At 38.6% G+C, this 17,921-nt stretch overlaps 1 protein-coding gene across 13 annotated transcripts in view; it reads left to right on the top strand.

The window, feature by feature from the left end:
• The window catches only part of DYNC1I1 (dynein cytoplasmic 1 intermediate chain 1), a 484,637-nt gene that overhangs the window by 196,818 nt on the left and 269,898 nt on the right, over positions 1-17,921 (top strand). For 10 of the 13 annotated variants that reach the window (XM_081243706.1, XM_081243717.1, XM_081243712.1 and 7 more), the window contains 2 exons: positions 640-730; positions 16,011-16,070. In XM_081243706.1, coding sequence (XP_081099832.1) covers positions 640-730; positions 16,011-16,070 — 151 coding nt within the window. The remainder of the gene's footprint in view (positions 1-639; positions 731-16,010; positions 16,071-17,921) is intronic. The other 3 variants (XM_081243708.1, XM_081243707.1, XM_081243709.1) reach the window with 1 other exon arrangement.

Here is a 17,921-nt window from a genome sequence, read left to right as displayed (position 1 = left end):
AATAAAGCAGCCTGGCATTTTGCTTTGTTTTGAAAGAGATTTTTAAATTACCAGGTTCAACATTTACCCTTTCTCTGTCACTTAGTCTCTCACAGCAAATGCAGTTTATACTCCATGCACAATAGATTTCCCTCCAAATGCAGACATACAACAGCCTTTTCTGACTCCCCGTGACCATTTAAAATTATTCAGAATCACTTATTTTATAATCTTTTAAAGTTTTATAGACACCTCATTTTATTTTTTAATAGGTCACATCTATACTAACAAAATAAAGTGGAGAATTAGAATTATCTGGATAGTTCATGCTAGAGAGAGATTTGACTTGAATTATCTGGATAACTGTTTTGATTCTCCATTTTACTTTGTTAAGGTGGACATGGCCTTAGAATCCCTAAGTTAATTCTGTCTAAATTCATTTCAAATTTTAATTTCCAAAATATGAAAAATTCACTTGACTTTCTTCCTTTTCTTTTCTTTCCTTTTTTTTTTTTTTTTTTCCTTATCCCATCTCAATCTCTCCTGGCCATACAACCACTTTAATTTGGGCCCATTTGTTTTGATTTGTCTGACGCTGCTCTTCCCCAGTGCAGTCGCTGCATTTTTTAACATGGGATACCTGTTATTTTCATTATTTAGTCCCAACCCCTATGTCTCCCTCCTCGAAATCAGTGAGCACTCCCAGTGAAGCTGGAAGCCAAGACTCAGGTGACCTGGGACCATTGACAAGGTAAGAATTTTCCCTTTACAAAGGCCATGGTGGGGTGTCAATAATACAAGCCCCCCCCCCCACCAAAAAAAAGGTCTGAAAACCACATCATTCTTTTGTACACTGTTAAATGTGCATGCATCTTCAAAGTATCAGTCATTTTATGTTTACATTTATGGTGACTTGCTATTTTTGGTGGCATAGCATTGAATTTGAACCCTAGAAATGATAAACTTATATATTATCCTTCCGTGAATGGGCTAATTTAGCACCATGTATCTTGTTTGACAAACACAAACATATCCATTAGCTTAGGCCTAAAAGAAAGCAGGGAAGGACCAAAGACAAATGGAATATATATCCAGCTTCTTCTTATTCCACTTTGGTTTTGGTTTCCATGAGAATCTTTGCAACTAGAACGCTGAGATGTTCTAACCCTAAATTTAATTTTTCAAAAGTCCTGTTTATTTGCTTAATAGAGTTGATTAATTTGAGAACTGGGTCCCCAAAGTGTTTTTATTATCATTACTAATTATTATAATCATCAGGATTGACTGCTTTGTTTTTGTCAATTGCCAAATTTTTATTATACTAGGTATATTCCAAGATTATGTAATTAGCTTCTCAAAGCGGATATAGGCATTCTCTAATTTGACCACTGAGGGGACATCCAAAATGTAAAGATGCAACGAGAGAAAGGAGAAGGCTCATTAATATGCATGGAGACATGGAAACTTTCTTAATGCAGGTGCCTTCAGCAGGATTCCCACATGAGGGTGCCTATAGGCAGGTGATAGAGATGAGTGGGGAGGGGGCCCGTGGCAGCTGGTTAGCAAACACTCCCTTTATAAAGGTCAGATGTCTCCTCACAGCTCAGGCTGGTTGAGCTCAAGTGGGAACATGGACCCAGTTTTTCCACATCTTTCAAGTTTTCATGAGAAGCTAAAAATTCAAGTATTTGTGCAACAGTCTCCTAAATGTTAACTGTTAATGACTTTGTTAAAAGTAGTTGTGGGCCAGATCTTGTTGACAATTTGTGACCTCTCTCTTTGACTCTTAATTTTTTAAAAATCATGAAATATTTTAATAAAATTTCAAATAAAAGAAACAGTCATCCACAACACCACCATTCTGAGAAATCAGCCTTTGCCTTGTCAATGTACCTTTCAATCCTTGTCTACCTGTGTACATTTCTTGCTACCATATATGTTCCTGGAGGAGAGGTATACAATTTTGCATTTTCCTCTGTTAACACATTATCACAAGCATTATGTTCTGAAAGTCCATTGTTTCCAGAAAAGCGTAGGCAATTTTGGTAGAGAAAACTATGGAAATGAGAATAGTATTAGCCTGTGCTGTAGGCCTGTTTTTTGCTTTCTGAAACCAACGTGTAAGACTGAACTGGTCTCACCAATATCTGCCTGTTGCTGTGTTTCAGACTTGAGTGTTTTGTTTTGATAGGGCCTTTTGAAACCAGTGGACACTGCTTTCAATTTGAGAAAAGTGAAAGTAGAGACTTTTGTGGGCACCAGGCTGGTTTATGTTAGTATATCGCCTTTGTGATTTGGGGTAGCACACGTCTTCTCTCATCTTTTGCTTTGAACACTTCAAAAGGTCTTTGAGGGGGAAAAAAAGTAATAACACAGCATGTACCATCTAACATTTATACAAGAGCAGGCACAATATAATCACATTCCTTAGGGGGTCGTTGGCCTGTCATTATTTAATGTATTTGCCTGTTTCTGTACAACGATGGTGTTGTGTCAGTGATGCTTAGTGTCAAGGGGTGCAGTTGGCAGCATTAAATACTATTACTGACTTCATAGTTGATGAGCCCTTTTGAAAACTTCTAGAGAAAGCTGACCTATGCTGTTAGCACTCTGGGGACAGCAGCAGTTATTCCTTCTGAGAGAACATCACTTCATTTCTTTCCCCTTCTTACATGTTTTTTTAACTTAATCACTTTGGAAGAGGCGCTGTCTACTCCTACCCCACACAAACTCCACAAACTCCAACTAGCTTCAATTCTTTATAGGAACATTCTGGCAAGAGTAGGCAACTAGAAGTCAATGAGTATCTCCCTTGCTAAGTGCAGGTTTCATAGAAATGCAAGGAAACTGGCACTGAGGAAATGATGATTTTCAGAAAAACTAAGCATAAAATTGGCTTGAGGAGACAGCATTAGGAATAGCTTAGTAAATCTTGCCCTTGTTTTGAACTTAGGAACATTCTGCTCAAATTTATGTTTTTGCTTCCATGAAATATATATGAGAGTTAAATTTCAGAAGAATGTTATATTTCAGTTTCTAAAATTCCACTTGGAATGTCTTTTTCTGTAGAAGAAACGTCTTTTGAAAAGTTACTATTAACTCTAACACTTCATAAAACATGAGGCTGAGAAAAAACTTGGTAATTCCTAAGAATGTAACTCTATAGTCATAAATTTGCATATTTGTATAGAATTTGGACCTTTTGAAAAATGGAAACTCTTTCAGAAGATAACTTAGGAGTCAAATCAACATATCTGGTCCTACCTAAAGGGGCACATAAATTCTGTCATTCATTTGCCAACATTTCAAACCAAAACTACAATTTTCTTTACAGAGCCAAAATTGGGAAACATTTCTTATATAAGACCTGTAAGTGGTTAATTTGGAAATGGGCATCCTTAAGGTACCCTATTATAAAGAGAAGGTTAAAATAGTGCTTTAAAAAATCAGGTATAACAAAATTTTCTTTTATTGATTTTTAAGAGCAGTTAAGTAAATTTTCTAAATTGAGTGAATAGAGTAGATATATTTAATAATTTTTCAATTATACTAGTGTGATTTAATTTTTAAACTTACAGTGTCATTATTTGTATTCCAATTTCTCCTTCTGTTGTTATGGCCTGCTTCTCATTTGCAACTTACATTTGTGGTACCTTTCTCTTTCTCTTAATTAGTTTTTGCAGAACCAATTAATCATTGCTCATTTAAATATATTGGACAAAGGGACAAGCTCTTGGGTTTCAAAAAAATCAGTTTATTAATAAAAAATTTAAAAGACTAGTTTTACAAACAAATGTAGATGAAAAAATCCTAAACATACTATTTGCAGCTGGAATCCAACACAATATTAAAAGGATACAATGTTATGCTTGGGATATTGACTCAACAATTGAGATTGATTAAATAATTCAAGGATATTTTAGTATAGGAAAATATGTTACCATAATTCAGCCTATGAAAAGGTCAAAGAGGGAAAAGTAAATATTGCAGTATATTCTGAAATGGTACTTGCAAAACTTAAACATCTAGTCCCGTATTTTAAAACTTAGTAAACTAGGAATAGAAATGTTTTTCTCAATATGATAAAGAATATTAATTTCAAACCAACAGCTTACATCCTTTATACATGAGAGTGAAGCAGTAGCACTTTATAGCTCTCAAACAAGAATGACTTATGGTTAGTTGAATACATGTCTCTCTTCCTCAGGGAATGACAGGTCCTTGAGAGCAGGGAGTAAGTGATATTTGCGGTTGTATCCATATAGTAGGTATTCATTAAATGTTTGTTGAATGAATCAAGTATCCTCCTGCTTTTTACAGATCAGGGCACTGAGACACAGAGAGAATAAGTAATTTTCTCAAGCTCACACAGGACATAGCTACAGTGCTAGGTTTGAACCTGGGCAGGATGATACAAGTTTCCACAATCTATACCTCAACCCTACATCAGCTCTAACGACAATCGATATAAGTGATACACAACCTACTCAGTTAGGTTACTGTGATTAAACAAATTAATATCTGTTAAGCACTTGGAAAGGAGGCTGGCATATATTAAGTATATGTGAGTTTTAGCTATTACTGTTATTTTTTTCATACTTTGATTTAGCCCAGCCCTTAATCCCTAACCTTCAGATATTCAACCAGAAATGAATCGAAGTGAGAATCATTCAGCCCACATTTATTCTTATTCACATGGATGGTTCACAAGGGACTTTGCACTAGGGCTCTTCTCATGTTTGGCTGAGATTCCTTAGGCGTCTCAGTGACAAAACTAAATTAGAGGCTGCACTGGCCTGTGGAAACTAGGACAGTATTGACATCATAAAATTTACTGTATACCAGAGCATAGGCTACACACTGTCCCAAACCTGATTCAAGAGGAAGACTTTGAAAAGGATTTCAAAGATAAAATATGTCTCAATGTGATAACGTATTGTGCAATCTCTTGTTACAATAACACCCATCCTGTAACATCCTTAAAAAAAATAGTCATAGGGGAGAATATTCATGCTTGTCTTTTGTGACAAGTGGCATGGGGTGGACGGATGGTAATACAGTTGATTTCTCTCTTCCTTTTGGACCCTCTGTAGCCTTAACACCATCACGAAGTTCTACTTTCCAATCAATCAAGGACACTCAAGTACCACTGCATTTTATTTTTAATAATCTCTTATTATTATAGAAACAATGTCAGTTCATTTTATACAATTAGAAAATATAGACAAGCAAAAATAGAAAAAAATCATATTCCTACAGAGAATATGCATCAGCACTCTTAATACCTTAGTGTATATTCTTTCACACAATATATATGTCATCATATATATGATAAATGATATCATACTGTACAAACTGTTGAACTTGCTTTTCTATTCAGGTATCTCTATTTTTCCATTTCGGTACATTTTCATCTTATCTAGTATCTATACCATCTTCAAATTTCCCCAGTTGCTCCCACCATAATCCCATTATATTTAAAATTGACGCCTGTCTTCCCAGCTATCAGCACCTATTAACCAAAACGCTTATATCCATAGATTTTCTCTAGAGAGGCAAAGCCCCTCCCAAGGGGACCTTAGATGCGGCAACAGAAGAAATGTCTTCTGAAACACTTAACAGGAGAACAAAGATACAGAGTGGATTAGAGGTCTTTCAGGCTTCTAGCTTCATGTGGACTCCAGATCAGAACTGGGACAGATGTCTGCAGATCCTCTCCTGTTCAGTTTGAACATTAGGTCTCTGTATAGTTAATATTAAGTATTATGTTGACAAAATACTTCGGGTAAAATTCAGATATTTGATAAACTCTGCCTTTCCCTGACCTACTTACTGCCTAGTGAACTCTGAACTCACAAATAAGGAAATTAGAATAATTTATTCATGGTCAGCTTGTGCTGGCTGCACCTGGTCACCACTTTTCTCTTGTAATTTGAGGAGAGGAAAATGTGCTCAGGGACCACGTGCGCTTAATGCCCGACAGAAAATCCTCAGGACTTTTAACTTCATCCACAATTGGACTCCGTAGGATTCTCTGGCACTACCTGAACCTCAAAGGATTTTTAACTCTTTTTGGTGAAAACATCACTATCTTTCAAGGTGCTCTGATGAATCAGAAGCTAAAGGGAAGACTGTAAGGAGGTTTTAGTAAAGGTAGAAAAGTACAATACAATAATGCAAAACCTTGGGGGAAATTTAATAAGACTAGTAAGATTTTGTGCATCCAAAATTCCTTAACTGATCATTATGTAAAGAGAAGTTGACAGGATGCTACCAGCTAGTTGGACTTCAGGGAGACTGAAATCACTGATTCGAGGCTGATTAAAAGTCAATCTCGGGCTTCCCTGGTGGCGCAGTGGTTGAGAGTCCGCCTGCCGACGCAGGGGACACGGGTTCGTGCCCTGGTCCGGGAAGATCCCACATGCCGCGGAGCAGCTGGGCCCGTGAGCCATGGCCGCTGAGCCTGCGCGTCCGGAGCCTGTGCTCCGCAACGGGAGAGGCCACAACAGTGAGAGGCCCGCGTACCGCCAAAAAAAAAAAAAAAAAAAAAAAAAAAGTCAGTCTCTAGGAAATAAAGTGTACACTATAGGGTTTTCTCTTTATGTAGCACATAGACTGATTAGTTAAAAATTGTTGATATCCTGTCACTCTGTCTCAGGCAGAGAGTGCTGTATATACCCATATGGTTATAGTTATAGGGTAAACATCTATTTTTAGCAAGGGGTTGCTGAGATTTCTTCTAGAGAGACTGCTTGCTTGACAGCAGGTCCTCTGTGTAAGATTTGGGGAAAACACATCCTTGCTCTGTGATGGGAAGTCTTGCATTTCTTTTTTGAATCCAGCTCCAATGGACTCCCTGTATGGCTTAGCGTGGCCCATATCAGAGCTCCATGTTAGGGCTTTAGCCAACAGAGGGAAGATTCTCACACAGTAAATGAAGAAAGAGGCTTTTTAAAAAGAGCCTGGTATAAGTGTGTATTGCACTGTTCCAATTTTACTCCTGACACTGGAAAAAATCTTTATCATTGTCATTGCCAGGCCAAAGTAAGGAAATCATTGAGTCTGGGAAGTAAAACATTAACTCATTATTTAAATGTCATTCTTAATTAATTGACATCACATTAATGATTCTGGCAGATTAAGTGATGTGATGGATTTTAAAATGTCCTTATTATTCACTGTATTACTTTTGGAAATGGCACTTAGAAAAAGAGCTTGGGGATGACACTGACTGGAGATTTTCTGTTTGGCACTATGCTCACATTGGCCCAAACTGTTTTCTTTATCTGATTAGTGACTAGTGATTTGTTTGAAAGAGAAGACGTGAACAAGAGTCCAGAAAAACTGTGGGACTCAGGGGAGCTTGGTATTCTGCCCTCGAGAGGTCTCTCCACCTTAAAGAGAAAAGAAGATGACAATTTGAGCTCCAAGGTGGTTGCTTCATGGACTAACAAAGTTGCTAAGTTCAATTGGTAGAGAAAGTAGCTGGACTTCTTTTCATTCGCAGCACAAACTAGCATTATGGTCAGCATTCTTTTCAGTTTTATGGAAAAATGATTGACATACATCACTGTTTAAGGTGCACAGCATGACGGTTTGATCTACATGTATTGTGTAATGTTTAGCACGATAGGTTCGGCTAACACCCATCTTCTCATATGGGTACAATAAAAAGAAAAGAAAGAAAAAAAGAAAAAACATTTTCACCTTGCAATGAGAACTCGTAGGATTTACTATCTTAGAAACTTTCCTGTATATCATACAGCAGTGTTAGCTTTAATCATCACGTTGTATGTTACAGCCCTAGTACTTATTTATCTTATAACTGGAAGTTTGTACCTTTTGACCCCCTTCATCTAATTCCCGCTCCCCCACGCTTTGCCTCTAATAACCACAAGTGTGATCTCTTTTTCTATGAGTTTGTTTGGTTTTTTTGGATTCCACATATCATTGAGATTATACAGTTTTGTCTTTTTCTGTCTGACTTATTTCAATTACCATAATGTCTTCAAGGTCCATCCATGTTGTCACAAACAGTAGGATTTCCTCATAATATTTCATTATATGTATGTGTGCATACCACAGCTTCTTTATCCATTCGTGCATTGAGGTCAGCATTTTCAAGATAGGCTGTCCTTCTTCAGTGTGGAAGTGAGCCTGAAAATTCTCCTGGCACCATGTGGTGACATCGTGCCATACAAGACTGAGTTCTGTGTAAGTGGCTTGGTAGAGATGAAGGGAGTTAGGCAGACATGCCCTGATTTATTCTCTAATTTTTTAATAAAGAAAATAAAAACTATTTCTTTGGGAATCAGCTTGCCCTCACAATTCACACCCATCTGCAGAAAAGGCAAGTAAAGACCATTCATTTATTCGTTCATTCATCACATTCATTCAATAAATAGTTGAGAATTTATTGTATGACACACAATAAATGCTAGTCCTGCAAGGAATACAAAGATGGAGGAATTCTTCTTCTAAAGATCCCACTTCCAGTAAATTGACATATTTAATTTGAAGCCATCTAAGGAAATGTTTCTATGTAGTACAGCTCTTAAGTATTTGTACATAGAGATAAGCAATAACGTCGTAAAGCATTATTCCCAGATCATCTATAATTAACTTGTATATTCTTGTGGGATACGTGCTTTTGATTCATTACTACCCTACCTAGAGTCTTAACACATATTAGGTACTAGGTAGATGTTCATTGATGTGTGTGTTTGTGTGCATGTGTGTACACGCTTGCACAGCTTGCAAAAAACTGAATAGGATGGGTGCAGGATGAGTGGAGAGATGAGGACCCAGGTAATAGCAAGGTAGTTCAAGGTTGCTGGGCTAGTTGCCAGAAGGTGGACTTTACTCAAGGGGAACCATTGGCAGTGGTTAGAGGACTGAGGTGCAAGGCGAGGATTTCTCACAGAAACAAGGCAGAAATCCAGTTACTGGGATCAGGGTAAAAAGGTAGGGTAGGACTAACAGTGTGTTTGTCTTCATGCTGAGGCCCCTGGGCTTTGTAACAGTGCTTATTACATCCTTTAGACCATCTTCAGACGTAGCCTTAAAGCGTGATGCAGGGCTACTATTGAGGTCAAGTGGGTTGTAGGTTGGCAAAGAGAACTGAGATAAGAGGTGCAGGTATTTCTCCGTTCTTGTCCCATCGAGAGACAAGTTATCTGTGAATGAGGTTATTGAGGACAAATATATTTAGAGAGCAAGGCGTTTGAGCTGGGCCTTAAATAGTGCCTATGCTTTGGACAAGTAGAGGTGGGAGAAAGGACATTCCAGATAATGGAATGTATAATGTCCAGATAATGTCCAGATAAAGGACATTCCAGATAAAACAAAGGAAAATGGTGGGGGAAGGAAGAATATGGGATGTAGAATGCATGTGAAGGAGGCAGTATGAAAAGAGATCAGAGTCAGGCAATTATGGCCTTGGAGATAGTTCAGATTCCCGGCTTCCATATCTGGTAGCTATCTATTGAATTTACTTGGCAGCTTATTAAAAACACAGATACCTAGGGCACAGGTCTGAGTTGAGATCTGGGCCACTGCATTTTTATAATGCTTTCAAGATTTGCAGATGAGTTTGGGGGAACCATTGGTCTGATAAAAAGGACCGAAGGTCTGAACGAGGACTGTGGCAATAGAGAAGGAAGGGAAAGACAGATGAGACAAGGAAGGGTGAAATGGCTTTGGTGTTACAGATGGATATGTCCAAAAAGCATGTGAAAAGGTGGGACTTGGAGTTCAAGGGTGATGAGGACGTTGGGGTTATTTTTTGCTGAAGATATATGGACATCTTTGGGATCACCTACAGTTAGAGTATAGAGGTGAGGGGAGAAGAAATAACCCTGGTTGGGGAATGTCTGCCTTTACGGGGATGGACAGAATAAGGACCCTTCCAAAGTTACAGTGAGAGAGGAGGAAAAGAAACAAGATTTTTAGGGTCAGGAAAATGAAAAGAAATAACATGCTATGAAGGAGAAAATAGTCACCAGAATCATAGAGATCAAGGCTGAGAAAGAAGAATTAGCCTTGGGATTTGATAATTTGGAGGTCATTGTTATCATCAACATCATCATTTTTGTTATTATTGCTTGTGTTATTTTATTTCCGTAGGCTGAGTTCCTGGAAGTGAAACGAGTCCTGGAGTAATTCTGTGTTTATGATTCTTGCTCCATATTGGCATATTGCTTTCCCAAAGAACTGTACTCATTTAAAATGCCACCAGCAGTATATGAGCGTGCCTCAGCCGCATTGAATACTAGCATTACAAATGACAGTTCTTTACTACTGCTTTCCAAGTATTTATCAGACATCTCTTTCTTATAACCAAAACCAAAAAAAAAAAAGGTAAGAGCAAAGATATTCTTTAAGGGAAGAATATTAAGGCTGTCTACTCTGGAGTCTAAAAAAGATGGGAAGAAGAATGGAAACCACTAACTTGCTGCTGAACAGGAAGAAATTAACGACTCATCAGAGAACAAGGTTACACAAAACAGACATCATGTCTTTTACTCCTAAGTTATACTTTCAGCTGAGGGCCAGGGATTGTTTTGTTTTGTTTGTTTCATTTGAATTTTCACTTCCCTCTATCTAATAAACTGAAACTGAGCAAGTAATATTGGGCCAATGTAGGGAGAATTTTATTAAGAAGCTGGATAGTGATGAATTGTTAAAAGGTTTAAAATATAAAGTTCTGTTAGTCTTTTAATAGGTCACTGTGAGTTTGAAGAATTTTGGTGTTTTGCTTATTCTTTTTTTTTTTTAAAGAAATATTGAAAAACAAATTTTCCCCAAATTATAAACTAACTGTTACATGGTAGGCCTTTTTAGATGAGATGCCAGAGCCTACATTGTTTGGCATGTTTAGGATCAAATAGGTGAATGATTATTTTCCATGGTGTGGGAAGCTCCTGTACCTAGAATTTTGAAACAAAGTTAGGAAATGTGACCTTAAACGGTGTGTCCAGAACTGCCGATCCAACCATGGGACCATAGAGCCATGATGATGCCAGATTAGGTAAGGAATTACTGGGTTATTCAGGATCTGTGCAAATTGCAGGTTCCATATGAAAGAGATCCTCCCTTGGGCCCTCAGAGAGCTAACCTAAGAAATCAACCTACAATTGATCCGAGCAGACAAATACAACTCTTAAAAATAAGCAAACAAAACCAAGATGGTTTCCCAGACAGGAACACTGAACAAAATCTAATTGACAGAATTAAAGAAAGATTACATTCATCAAAACAGGTTCTGTTGGTCATCCCAAGAAATTAGGGAAAATGGAGGCTCTGGCAGAAGTGAGGGAGGTATGTCTAGTCTTGCTGAAAAATGTGGACATGGGCGTAGGACAGGGAGAAGCCGTAATAGTTAAACGTTCAGCTTCACTTGTTCTAATTCTAAAGTGCTGCTAAAGTTGTCTGGCTTCCCAGGAAGCTGGTCTTCAAGGGGAGAAGACTTTGTCAGGCTTGTATAATTGCTCTGCCTGGCAGTTATTGTTCTCATGACAACTTGGTAAATTGGCATCTAAAATACAACTTACTAGATCTAGAAGTCTTATTAGAACTAGTAGACTAACTCAGCTGCCTAAAATAAACAAGGCACTGATGAAAAATGAGTTTGTTATGTCCCAGTCCTGCTCCATCTTTCAAAAACCAGGTCGAATGGAATCTCTGATCTTTTCAAGAGGGAAGGTGTCTCCCTGCTCTGGCTTCCAAAGGATAATGAAAGTATAGTCCAGTGCCTGGCTGGCTGGCACAGAATAAACACTCATTGAAAGGAAATTATAGCTATCATTAGTATTAATCTTTCTTATGGCATTTACTTTTTTTTTCCAGCTAACATTGACTGAAACTTTAAACTTTGCCAGGCCCTGGGCAAGTGATTAGAACTACTTTTTTTCCTTGTATATATTATCACTATGCATATCATTAGGTATAAATATTCATAGGTCTCATTCCTTTACTAAAATGTAAGATTCTTAAGTGCAAGTCCCATGTCCCACAGCATAACTGTGGCGCTTACATGGCTTGTTTTACTTTCTGCCTTGTTCTGCGAAACTGTTTATATGTTTTATCTCCCCATAAGAGTTGCAGTTTCCTTAGGAGTTCTTTTAATCCTCTAGCACAGTAGTTTACATATTAGGCTGTTAATAGGAATTTATTGAACAATTAAATGAATATTTTTATAAAAATATTCTGTCCCTGCATGCATTGATTGGTCCATTCCAGAGGACTGATAACTAGAACTAATTACTATAGTAAACAGGGTGATTTCTATATGAAAATATTTTGTGATAATGTATTAAGTTCACATATATTTACTTACAATTTTACTACTTCTTTCATTTAAAAAATAAACTACCTGGCAAGGTTTCAAACTGTCCAAGAAGCTGTGGGGAAACCATCATTTTACTTTCAATGATACAGTAAGTTGATGATAAGATGGTTAAAAAATAAGAACTATGTCAGTTGGTTAAAGAAAAGTATTCCAGCTGGAGAAGAGGAAGCAGAAAGGCAGTTTAATAGTCATCTGACATTTTAACAATCAGGCAGAAAAGAACCCTAAAGGCCTCTAGGCCTGCACCCTCCTTTTGCTAAGGACAGCAGACTTTTCTGATGACACATAGTGGAGCCGAGCCCAGAACACAAGCCAAGACCCCTAGGCTGAGGTGAGGCCCTCTCCAAGGTGCTGCTATCTACAGGGAAGTTTTTCTGCAAGTTTGCACAGGAGGAATTCAGCAAACATTTAATACACATTCCTAGGCTACCCTCGGAAACACATTGTTTATTCAGTGTACTGACTCTAAGTTCCTTTTCAAAGAAAAAGTGCATTCTGTGTAAGTCTGACCACTCCACAGATAATAATGGGAAAAATGAGAAGAAGAATTTAGCACACACGATAGCATCCTCGGCTTGACTCCTTACCACACTGCTCGTTAATGGCAATGACTGATTTCTTTTACTGAGGAACACATGCGTGACTGGGGTGGAGGGCAGGACTGTTGTGGGTTAGTGCCAAAGACCTCCTTTGTTGTTCTGGCTGAGTAAAATGCAAACTCCACACTGCTCATCTGTGGACTTCTGAAGTGAGTGATTCTGAGAGAATCATCGTTTTTACTTCTTTAAGGATACAGTGAGTTCAGGTGAGCTGTCGGATAAATAGCAGAATAGCTGTGACCACCTGGGAGCTGCCGCATTCTTCACCTGCCTAGGAGGAACGAAAAAAGGCCAATAAAAGTTGTCCCGTCAGAAACCTGAGGGCAAAGGAGCTGGTCCCATTCCTTATGAGGGAATGCTTCTCACAGTGATCCAGAGCCAGAGGTTGCTCCTCTGTCTGTAGCCAAAGAAATATCCATAAAGATAAAAGGTTTGATCCCCAGCGATAGGTGAACAGCAAGGATGAATCACTGTAATGGATTCGTTTACTTCCCCGATTTGAAAGGAGGTGATGGAATCAGCGTGCAGAGCCAGAGACAGTTGCTTTCCTTGGACAGAGAATGAGTGCAGAGCAGTAGTTTTCACCGCTGGCTGCACATGAGAATCACCTGGAGAGTTTTAAAAAATCCAGATGCCTGGGTCCCACCCGAGACATTCTGATTTAATTGGTTTGAAAATGGCCTGGACCTTAGGCCAGTCTTGAGTTAATCACTGGTTTAGATACTGATGTATTTGAGGATCAGTGATGCTTTCTGCCTGCTGACTAATGGAAGCAATAGTCTAGCCCCATCATTCTCTAAAGGTGGTTCCAGGGTCAGCTGTTAGCATTACCTATGAACTTGTTAGAAATACAAATGCTCAGGCCCCACCCCAGAACTGCTGAAGTCAAAATTTCTGGGGTAGAGAATCAGCATCTGTATTTGAACAATCCCTCCAGGTTATTCTGATCCATGTTAGAATTTGAAAACTACTGATCTAAGTCCAGACCTTGCTACTCAAAGTGTGGTCCACAGGCCAGCAGCATCTGCATCCCTTGGAGGTGTTAGAAATGTAGAATCTCAGGCCACCCCAGACCTACCAAATCAGAATCTGCATTTTTAACAATGTTCCCAGATATCTGTGCATTAAAGTTTGAGAAGCACTGGTCTAAGAGACAATGGCCAATTTGTGTTCTCACTTTAGCTGTCATCTTTCAGTGCATTTAGGTAAGAGGACAGGAGCATGACCAGAACTAATAAGGGAAGCTATGAAACTGCATTCCAATACTTCTACAGGAGGAGCTTAGGTGGAATCTTTACATATGTGGGACACTGACTCAAAGAAACATTGGGAGTAGTTATAGTGGATGTGGTATAGTAAGAGCAGCTACTGTTTATCAAATAATTACTTTATATTTTATAGGTATAATTGCATGTAGTCCCTATAGAAATCCAGAGAGAGACAGTCCATCCACCCATCTATTCATTCAACTAATACTGTATTATATAAACATGTATGCCACGCATGGGTCTAGGCATATATCCCTATAATGTGGAGATATAGCTGCTCCTGTCATATGAGGCTTAAGTCCAGAGTTAAACAACAAACAGTCATAAATAAACTGAAGTATAATAAAATCATAGGTAAAGATACTTTATGAAGAAAGTAAAAAGCAGGATAAGAGAACGGGATGAAGAGTGACAAGGAAGTGTTGCTTGGGGTAGGGTGGTGAGAGAAGGAAAGCCTCTCTGGGCAGGTGACATTTGAGCCAAAAGACAGAAACAAGCAAAGGCATGAGCCACACAGCTCTTTGGGGGGAAGAACATCAGGGAAGACACAGTGAGGGAGGGGGCAGCACTTAGAGATAATTTGGGAAGATGGCTACAAGCCAGGTCATGAACTGTCTCATAAGTCATGGTAAATCCTTACAGACAAGGAAACTGAGCAGGGCTTCTCAAACTTCAAGGTGCCCGCAAATCACATCACCTGGGGCCTTATTAAACTGTAGTGTGGAGTCAGTGAGTCTGGGTGAGACCCGAGTCTTGGCATTTCCAACAAACTCCCTGAGACACTGATGCTCCTGGTCTCTGGGCCACACTCAGAGCAAGTAAAAGGGTGCAGGGGTTGAGAACTTAAGCAACATGCCCAATGTCACACAGCTGGTAAGTCCCAGAGGCACGATTTGAGTCTCAGATGCCTGACCCCAAAGTCCCTACTGTCCATTGGTTGTCTACCAGGTAACTTTATGCCTGGCTCACCTGTAACTACTTAACGTGCAGGGAATTTAAAGGTCCTGCCTGAGAGAGGTCCTTGTGTGCACTCTGTTCATGGAAGAGCTACTTCCTTTTATGTGATGGAGAAATAACAAGGGAAATTGATAATTATTGGTAACCTTGGTAACTATTGATACTTTGTGCTATCTCTTGTGAAATATTTAGAAGGTGTAAGATATCCCTGGCATCTTTAGAGACAAATGATATTATTGTTGGTCACCATCTTGGTGTAATATATAAATAAAAAACAACAAAATACCCATGAGCCTCGAAATCTAATGCGTTGTATTTGCAGTAACTGACCTGAGGAAGCCAGTTATTCTCCTGGTTCTTCAGTCGTGTTCTACCTGGCCAGACTTCCCCAGATGCTCCTGCTGTGGCCCATTCGAACCCTTGCATTTGATTCTCATCATTGCATGGGAGATGCTTGTTGCTCCCCGGTGTGACTGGGCTCTGGGGTATACATGAAGCAGTTTACATGCTGAAATCAATCAGGCTCCAGTGTAGAACGAAACAAAAGCAAAAAGGGGGTGTGTGAGTGGATGAATATTTGAATATTTAGCTCTGGGCTTCCTTCCATGAAAACAACCATAGCTTCCAGTATCAAACAGTTGTTCAAAGGAAAGGACAGCTCCTCACTTTCTCTTGTCATTTGATATTCACCAGGTCTTCCTGGCTCCTGGGGGTTGCCGGGGTGACAAAGTGGGGAGATGTTCTGTGTACACATTGTATATGCCATTGCCTTGATGAATGACATAGTTTGGTTTGGTTTGTTTCCCTCCCCTTTTGTTAATTCTCTGTGTTCTTTTTTCCTTTGTGCTGCACGATTAGGACCCTGCAGTGGGACACAGACCCCTCAGTGCTCCAGCTGCAGTCAGACTCAGAACTTGGGTATATGTCTGCTCTTTTGTTACTCCTTTTATTATTTCTTTGCTACAGTTGTGTTGAAATGGCTGGAGCTGTTGTTGCTCTTGCTTTTTCCCTCTCTGTTGAATTTCCAGTTTGATAAGTTTATTTCCTTCTGTTAGTTTTCCTTATGAAGTTATGCTTTGAAGAAAGTCTCTTTGTGGAAAACACCACAAAAAGATGGCTTTTGATCTCCCCTTCTAATTCCTATTATTGCAGAATAGCCCTCCCCCCAAACAAAAATTACAAACATATCCCCACACCTCTGTTGCAAGGTGGGGCACGCAAGTTCTGTGACGGCAGAGATGATTAACTTAATCCTAACCATCCTCCCCTTGACTAACAAGTTACCTTAAGTTAATCCTTGTCTAAAATCAGTATGAAAATGTTGTATCTTGTTTGTTTCCTTTCCTTTTCACTTTTCGGGGACTCACAGTTAGCCTTTAATTTGAATCAAGTTTGAATGTTTAAAGATTCCTGTTAAAGAAAAAGCAGATTTGTTGAATGCCTCAGTATTAAGAAATCTCAAATATTTGATGATGGGTAATGTCTCCTGCATCCTAAAGATCATTTTTTTCAAGTGGAAGTGTATGTTAAAAGGTAGCTTCAGCATTGAAAAGTCATCCACAAAGAATAAAACACACAGGCGTTTCCTAGAAACGTAGTTTATTTCTCTTATAGGGTTGGAGTTAGCTTATATTCACACTTGAGATATTTCCAGTGGGGTGCTTGTCCTAGCTGTGCTCAAGCTCAGGCACACCGATTGTGTGCTTCTCTTTTCAGCTTGCTTTGGTGAATTCAGATCAGCTCGAAACCAGCCACGGTGAGGGTATTTACACCACAGAAATTGGCAAATGCTGCAAACCAGGGCTTGCTCCCTTTCCCTCAAGCCAGTTATTGAACATTTACCAACACGCCACTGGGTACCTCAGTATGTGAAAATTTTTATTACAGTATTTTGTGAAGCTATTACTTTTTCTTTCTAAATACAACCAAATGAATCCCAAAGTGGGTGTTTATTTATTTATTATTTATTTTGAATTTCTGAGATTCCTGGGCATGTATCTGTGGGTTTCTGTCAATTTCAGTGCCTACTGTAGGCGTTCAAGGTTGAAGGGCTCTCTGTATGTTAGGTTAAATGCCATCTGCCTGTGTCCTTTTATGTATGCAAAAGTTCTCTGCAGACTCACAACACTGCTAAGCCAAGGTAATATCCTAACACTTCAGGTAACTGATACACTCTTTTTTTTGGAACTACTAAATTTGTGGCTATTTAGTTATATAGTTCATTGTATGTTCTATTTCCATTTGTATTATTTAAATAACCAAGAAATATGGCTTAAATCAAGGTGAAAAACTCTGAATACTTAGTATGTTACTATTGAGGAGAATTTCAGACTGTAGTTCTTCAATATTTCATTGTGTTTTTTTCTTAAAAATGGAGGCTAGAACTGGCAGAGACTTTACCTTATGCACTTAAATTAACAGATTTTTTAGACAGATTGTGACATTGGTAAATTACACTTGCTGGTGTGGAACAGTTAGGAATTTTCCTATTTATATCTGTTCTCCAGGCAAAAACTCAGTTTTTTTAAGAAGTTTTTTTTTGTGAAGTTTTTTTTATGAAGTTTACCTCAGACGACAAGAGTTTTCCAGTGACAGTTTTACTTCCTCTTCTTGCTCTTTGGCATGGGGTTAACTGGCTCTGTCACTTGATTTTTTTTAACAGCTTTATTGAAGTATGATTAACACGAAAGAAATGACACACATTTAAAGTATTCAGACTGATAAATTTTAATGTATACACATTCATGAAATCATTACCACAATCAAGAT

Source organism: Mesoplodon bidens (assembly GCF_964165515.1).
Source record: "Mesoplodon bidens genome assembly, chromosome: 9".
Lineage (NCBI taxonomy): Eukaryota > Metazoa > Chordata > Mammalia > Artiodactyla > Ziphiidae > Mesoplodon > Mesoplodon bidens.
The sequence above is the reverse complement of the archived record's forward strand: the minus strand, read 5'-3'. Positions and strand labels throughout refer to the sequence as shown.